Source organism: Tauraco erythrolophus, chromosome 3, assembly GCF_009769465.1.
Source record: "Tauraco erythrolophus isolate bTauEry1 chromosome 3, bTauEry1.pri, whole genome shotgun sequence".
Taxonomy (NCBI): domain Eukaryota; kingdom Metazoa; phylum Chordata; class Aves; order Musophagiformes; family Musophagidae; genus Tauraco; species Tauraco erythrolophus.
In genome coordinates, this window is record NC_141467.1 from 1870758 (window position 1) to 1878704 (window position 7947).

At 48.3% G+C, this 7947-nt stretch overlaps 1 protein-coding gene across 1 annotated transcript; it reads right to left on the minus strand.

The window, feature by feature from the left end:
- Positions 1-253: 253 nt before the first annotated feature.
- RNF152 (ring finger protein 152) lies at positions 254-865 on the minus strand. Its single transcript, XM_086609170.1, has one exon. It carries the CDS (start codon positions 863-865, stop codon positions 254-256), a length of 612 nt encoding a protein of 203 aa, XP_086465296.1.
- Positions 866-7947: the final 7082 nt, after the last annotated feature.

The following is a 7947-nucleotide window of genomic DNA, read 5'->3' on the forward strand; positions in this document are numbered from 1 at the left end:
TGACGCATGCAGTCCTCCTTGGCGCCACTGCCACCAGGCATGGGACGTGGTCTTCTCCGCACGCTGCCAAGAGGCCTGATGCCGCACCGCCGGGGGCCACGGCCAGGCCAGCGCACCGCTGCCCCGGTGCACAGCGTTCTGCAGTCATTGGGCAAAGCTGCGGTGAACTGTCTCGCTCCATCCCACCACCACCATCACCACCACCACCACTGACCCAACCCAACCCCCGGGGGAGCACAACCCCCTCCCCGCCTCAGCCACAGGAGATCACCGTGAAGCGCTTGGAAATGCACGACATGTTGTGGAGGACGATGCCGAGGAGAAAGACCAGGACGCAGGCCACCAGGATCACAGTGCAAACACCCGACCAGGTGGAGCTTTTCACAACGCCTCTGCGGTCCGGCTCCTCCGTTCCCCCCTCGGTGGGAAGGCCACCCTGCAGTGGCTGCTGCTCCGCTGGGATCGTCACCACGGCCAGGGACTTCTGCTGGCTGCCGGGCAGCAGGCGGCAGCCAATGTCTCCCGGCAGTAGCGCCCTCTCCTTGGAGAGGGGCAAGGGCAGCATGTAGCACCCATTGCTGGGCAGTTTGATGAAGACAGGGGTGTGCTCCGAGGTGTGAGGGATCGCGATGACGGCGATCACCTCGGGGTCATCAGGCAGCTGCGACACAGAGTAGCCCGGCGGCAGCTTGGTGATTCCGCGGCACCAGGGGCACCGCAGGTCCTTCTGGCTGGTCCTCATCTGCTGCAGGCACACAGAGCAGCAGGTGTGCTTGCAGTCCAGCAGCTTGGGCCGCCGGCGCGGGCTGTAGTAGTTGAAGCAAATCTGGCACTCCAGGAGAGAGTCCTGGGACAGGGTCTCCATGGCGGCTGGTGCAGGGAGGCACGGCAGGTGTCGAGAGGAGCCTCACCTCAGCGCCCCACAGCCGAGGGGCAGCGCCTGCCTGCCCGCCGCTGCTTCTCCTCAGGGCAGCGCCCACCTTCCCGTCGCTGCTTCTTCTCAGGGCAGCACCCACCTTCCCGCCACTGCTTCTCCTCAGGGCAGCGCCCACCTTCCTGCCACTGCTTCTTCTCAGGGCAGCACCCACCTTCCCGCCAGTGCTTCTTCTCAGGGCAGCACCCACCTTCCCACCACTGCTTCTCCTCAGGGCAGTGCCAGGCGGCAGCTATGGAGAGCACAGGAGAACCTCCAGCCTGAACCTTTCAGCACCTGAGCCAAATAGAAAAACATGAAGGAACAGGTTACTTAGAGGAACCAGTGGGAACAAAACAGTCCAGCTAAGGGGGAAGGAAGACTAGCACTGGCCTTGTAATCTGGAAGGAGAAACAATTTGCAACCCTTAAGGAGAAAGCGTCTTCACACTGGCTTCACCAAACTGCCCAGCGGCAAACCTTCAGGCCAACCATCACCAGATCTCTTTTTTTTTTATTGATTTATTCTTTTGCAGCTATAAAATCCCTACCCACTCGCCAGTCCGCCACTCACAGTTACATTTATACCCATAGCAGAAGAGGCTGTACTTCACCAAGCAGTTCCTTCAGCATTTACCTCCTTTCATATTTTCAGGACTTTTCAGACCTTTCTGCACCTTCACAAATATTCTCATTTAATCCTTTAAACCGCTGAGGATTTTTAGCTATTTGGCTCAACCGCTAAGTCTGTGTGAAAGGTGGGGGAAAGAAAAAATACGTTTAAACAGATGTATTTTTACAGGCTCCTGAACTTATGCCTGTGCATGAATAAGCAACCAAGTAACTATACTGAAACGTCCGAATTTGTGCACAACTAAAAGGAACGGCAGTTTTTCAGTTAAATTGTTTGCTGACACGAGCAGCTCGTTGAACATGGTCGTCTGAAAGACAAACCTTCTCACCGATGGAAACTTTGCCTGAGACAAAAGGCTCTGTTTAGACTCAGGACTGCCTAACGCCACAGAGAGCAACCGATTAATAAACTGAATTAAAGGCAAATAGTTACTAACCTTGTTCTAAACTATTCATTATAACAGGATTCTTTACATTTCCCCAATTATTTCTTATAGTTATGCAAAAAAAGGCAGCTGTGTGTATTTTCACAGTGAGTTGTTCAGTTTTGACTGATTTTGGTCACTCCAACACATGATAAATATGAAGGGGTGACATTTTTACAACTTTTTGCATCGCCTTCCTTGCTGTATTTGAAGAGGTATCGGTCTAAATTTGCATCCAGAGAATACAATAAGGAAAAGCCAAAATATCTGCATGGTGACCTTTGATCTTCTCTTATTGCAATGTTATTCCCAAGATGGAGTTAGATCTTTGAGGCCCCTTCCAACCCTAACCATTCTATGATTCTATGATAACACCTGAAGACCACAGCTGTCAGAGGACTTTTTTCTTTCCATACAAATATTTTTTGCTCTTCCTTCTAGATCATAGCAAGAAGGTTGCAACACGCTAATTGATGGATGACGTCAGACACCAGTAAACCAGAAATAACATAGTTCAAGAAGAGAAGGCAGGCATAGACGTGGGGTTTGCAATGCAGGACAGCCCTCTGGACCACACTGTCCCATATCCTGCTTCTGCTAGTTATAGGTTTTTGAATAGAGAAAACGTCATCTCTTCAGATGCTAACGACTGATACCACCGACATCAGCAGAACTGGCCCTGCTGCTGATTTTGTAACAGCAGCAGATTTTTGTCTCGCAAGGCACTTTGACAAAAACGCAGTGACAATCTTGACTCAGGAGGGAGCAAGGGCTGCAGTTATGAAGGCAGGAGCTAGTGAAACATGGGCAACGGCTGCAGGGGGAAACGGCATGTGCCAGCCACCCAAATGGCACTTTGAGGATACTTCTTCCTGTTACCATCTCCACATCCCTATGGCACAAAGGAAGACTGACAGAAAAGGTCATTAAAAGACCAGCGTGCAGCTGAGAGAAAATGGAAGCAAGCTATCCACAATGCTAGGCAATTCCCAGCGGGAAAACATTGCGACACAAAGACCAGATTAGAACTTAGTTATAGGAATTCAGGAAGGAATCACCGAAGCCATCAGGTCCAGTTTTCAGCCACAAGCAACCCAGCAGTTTTATATTTTGCACAGAAGTATCCATACAAGATCTTCACAGATAAGCACTGCCCAAGCCAAACTTGAGCTCAGACATTACAAGATGCAAATGTGATCTGCTGTAGCTGGAAACCTACCAAAAAAAACCCCAGGTACAATAAAACTGCAGTATTATTATGAGAAAAAGCCTGGAAATTCAGAGAATAAGGGTTATGTTTAAAAACAAAGCGAAAGTACTCCTTCTGCAGATGTAAATCAGTATCTCTGCATAGAAGCTCTGCCCTCCACATTTTGGATGTCCATGAACTGCCTGGTTCATGGACAAGTTCTCTGACCTCATTTAGCTGTCACCTACAACCATCTCTCTCCACTTACAGTGCTACAGGTAAACCAGTTTCTATTGATGTGAATATGATTGGGATCAAGATAATTTTTCTGACCTCATATCCTTGTCCAGGAGTCACATACTCATGCGCTATCAAGCCCCTCACTCCTGTCCCAGAAGCATCCTTACAGTAGAAGATCAGTGCTAGGAGAGAATGAGATGAGGTATTTGGAACTGAAGAATAAAACAAAAGTCACCTCAAGGCAAAGAGCGCCCTAAGGAAAAAGAAGAAAATCCATCCCAACAAGAAGATCTCAGCTGGTTTGAACGTTAAGTAATGCTGCGAAGCATTTCTTCAGGAGGTCAAAGTTTCAAAGCATTAGTGCAATCTATAGGAAGAAAAAGGAAAATAATAGAGCTAAATAACAAGGTTAAGATAGGGCTTACCACCCACACGACATACACTGTTCAGATATATGTGGATATATTTGCAGAAAACATAAATATAGTGGCAACCCTATTTTGACCTGGTGCTGAATCAAGGAAACAGTCACTTCCAACTGTGTCTTGGAGTTACACTTTTTTGGGTGGGTTTGTTTTGCTTTGTTTGTTTGTTTGCTTTCCGAAAGAATGACTATAAACATTATTTCAAGTAACAAGGTTGCATTGTGCATGTATCTATACCAAATTATGACATTTCTCACTTTCCTAAAACGTCTCAAATAACAGTCAGAGGTATATTTTGACAGATCGGTGGTAACAGCCGGTAAGCAGAGAGATTAATATGATGCCTTCAGAAGATGTCTAAGGACAAGTTAAAGAGTAGCCACAGCCACCTAACCCCTAGGCCTTTGCTGACACTGCCTTGTTCAAAGGTTGGATGTGCAGCTTCACGGGTGCAGTGTAACTTTGTTCTCAACCGTGCTGAAAGCCCCACAACCCCCTGCACTCTGCCGCAGCTCAGTTCCGAGTCAAAAGAAAGTCAAGCCATCAACGACAGTCAGAATTAAATTGCATAATATCTATTTGATTCATCTCACAGCACGTAGCTGGGAAGGAAAAAGCCACGGGAGCTCTCTCAGTACCCTTCTACCCCTTCACTTAATCACTATGCCAAAATTTAATACTGCAGCAGACCTCCTCTTGGACAGGGGACTAAACTCTCTGGTTTGTGTTCAACACACCCCCATACCAGTTAGAGATACTGGGCTGTTACAGGTGAACACCTTGCTCAAAGCTTACTCAGACTGGACTCTTCTCAGCGCTTCGAGCACGAAGACCAAGAGGCAGCCAGGCTGCATGTGAGGGCACTGATGAAGTCAGCATCGGCCAAAAACATTGGTCATTATTTGCTCTCCTCCAGTGAGCGCCAAGAGGAGTGAGGGGACTGTTGGCCAGAAAATGGGATGCAGGGGAATCAGAAAAGACTGTCAGGGATATCTGTAGGTCTCCACAAGAGAGACAGACTATGTATGCATGGGTAAGGGCATGCACGTGGAAGGGAGGGCTGAGGAATACGACAGTGAAACCACACACACAGACAGAGGCAACTGCAACTGTGAGTAGCGACTGCCTGGCACAAACCTGACAGCAACTGGAAGCTCTTCAAGGCCGAGATCTAACTAGCAACACAAACAAAAACTAACTGGGCAGGAAAAGTCACAAGATCAAATGTCAGAAAGGCGCAGCAGGAGCAAAGGAAGCTGGAAGAAATGGACCTTGCAAAGAAGCATCGGGAGACCTCTCTGCCTCCCCTGCACCCTCTTGCCCTTGCTGTGGGTCTGCCCAACATCCACAGGGCTACCGCTGGCCGGCGAGATGAGAGGTTCGCAAGTGGCTACAGAGACCCAGAGAGGAACTGTGAAGCTGATGACCCCTGCGGCAGAAGATCAAGGTACAGCCAGGTGACCGCGAGCGCAGCACAAAGGTCCTCCTTGCAGATTTGGGCTGCCCTCTGCACAAGCCGAGAGTTTTTAACATTTGAGAAACGATCGCGTGACTCAGGAGCAACAAAAGTCTGGAGAGCAAAACAGGTATTTCAGCTGTTTGTCAGTCATGGTCTCTGTTCTGCCAGTACCTTGTCAGAGGCCACAGCAGAGCCCCAAATTCACTTTTTTGGGGGAGAAGGAGGCCAGGAATGCCAAGGCATCAGCTTCCTATTCCTGGAGAAGAAGGGGCATTTGTTGCTCTCTTGCAATTAGCAGCTTCTCAGCACAAGGTGGGGAGGGGCTGCTGGAGGTGAGCAAATTTGGTTGCTGCAGCTAGAACAGTGCAGCTACGGACAGCAAGAGGGAGAAGAAAGCACAGGACTGCTGCTGCCAAGAAAGTTCTGCACAAACCCTAACTACAAAGCGGTCCCCAACTGGCCGGGTCAGAAGAGACAGCTATTTTTGGAACCCGGTGCAAAGACAGACATTGAACATCCACGACAGGAGTTGGACAGCAACTCAGACAGCAGACTAATGGCAAATCCTTGCCTACTGGCATAATATTTTTTCTATGTAAGATGTGCTGGTTTTGGCTGGGGTGGACTTAATTTTCTTCACGGCAGCTACTCTGAGGCTGTGTTCTGGATTTGTCCTGGAAACAGTGCTGATAGCACAGGGATGTTCTCGTTATGGCTGAGCTGTGCTCACACAGCATCAAGGCCTTTCCTGCTTCTCACCCCACCCCACCACCAGTAGGCTGGGGGGCACAAGAAGCTGGGAGGGGGCACAGCTGGGACAGCTGACCCCAGCTGAGCAAAGGGATATTCCACACCGTATGACGTCATGCTCAGCATGTAAAGCTGGGGGAAGAAGAGGGAAGGGGGGGACATTCACAGTGATGGCGTTTGTCTTCCCAGGTCACCGCTACGTGTGATGGAGCCCTGCTTTCCTGGAGATGGCTGAACACCTGCCTGCCCATGGGAAGTGGTGAAGGAATTCCTTGTTCTGCTTTGCTTGCATGCGAGGCTTTTGCTTTCCCTATTAAACTGTCTTTATCTCAACTCGTGAGTTTTCTCACTTTTACCGTTCCCATTCTCTCCCCCATCCCAGCAGGGGCAAGTGAGTGAGTGGCTGTGTGGGGCTGAGTTGCCTGCAGGGGTTAAACCATGATGTAAGGACAGCCCCAGTGACACTAAGCAATGGAATCCACAGCCTTGGAAGGGTGCTGCCTCCACTGGAGAGCTCAGAACTACCTTCGCACATACTTCCTAACTTATCAGGAACCAAAATTATATTAACTTGAAAGCCCCCAAAAATATACTTTAACGATGCCTGTGGAATCTAACACAATTCACGGAAGATTAAACATCATACCACATTTTTACAGACTGGCTGCAGGGCACGCTAATGCAGTTAGCTGATCACTGAAAGAAAGCCTCGAAAACTTTGCCCAGTCTCATGCACATATTTAGGCACGCCCTACTTGCTGTATGGCCAGGTTCGTAACAGACTCTCAGCAAGGCAGAGCATTGATGATACTTCACCTTTCTCAAGGAAGGTTCGTTACATAAACTTCCCAAACACATTAAGAATTCCCTGACAGTGTTACTGAGTATGTATGATTTATGAGGAAGAAAGATCCGTTCATTTCAGGTGCCCTTAGACTGGAAAGGAGATGGGAGGGGGACTGTTCTCAATAAGGGAACTAATTGCAAGAATCATCTGCCCACAGATACGGGAGGAAATGTATGCTAGAGTCGCTTCAAACAGCTACTGAGGAGGAAGGAACATATTAAATATTTGGAAGCATTTCTGCCACAAAAATTCAGCATCTGTGCACGTTTTCAACAAGTTCATGTTTGGACAAAACACATAGAGGCTATTGCAAATGCCCAAGACATACTACCTGTTTTCCCCTGAATACCCTTCAATAAATGATCCTATTTATTTTTAGGCTGCTCTGTAGCACTAATTACCATAGTAACTAAGAACAGCACAACGATTAATTCATTTATTCATCACAACACCCTTGTTAAGAGAGAAGGTATTATCATCGTTATATCCTTTCATCATCTGAGAAAAGAAGTGCTGAGAGACAAGCAGTCGGTCCAAGGTTATACAAGCAGCACTCGGATTGCCTCAAAGCTCCTGGATAACTTCATCATAGCTCCGCTTTTCACTTCATGAGCCAGCGGGCAGAGGTGACAGATCCTGGACAGAGTCTTTTTTGCAACAGAGAACCAACAAAGCGCAGAAAACCACCCGTTTCTCCCCATCTCTTCCAGCTGGCAGCATCTCCATAGTATGCCTGAGATTTTTTGTGGCCTTCATTGAGCATGTCAGCTTTTCCACACATCATGAAAATCACGAGAGCCTGTGATCCAGAAGTTAAAGTATCTCCACAGACACAGTTCATCCACCATGCAGCTTACAACTGAGAGACTATATGCATTTTGAGGGACATAAAGCTAACACGAAGATGACAAAGTCAATCCATTCTTCTCTCCAGAACTGCCTATTTTCCAGGCACCTTCCTCTACGCCAGGCAGCCTACACCCACCATCCTTTCCATTTAGCTATCCACAATTGCACAGAAGAATTGCAGAACAAAAGTGTCTTAATTTGGCCAAATCCTTACCCAG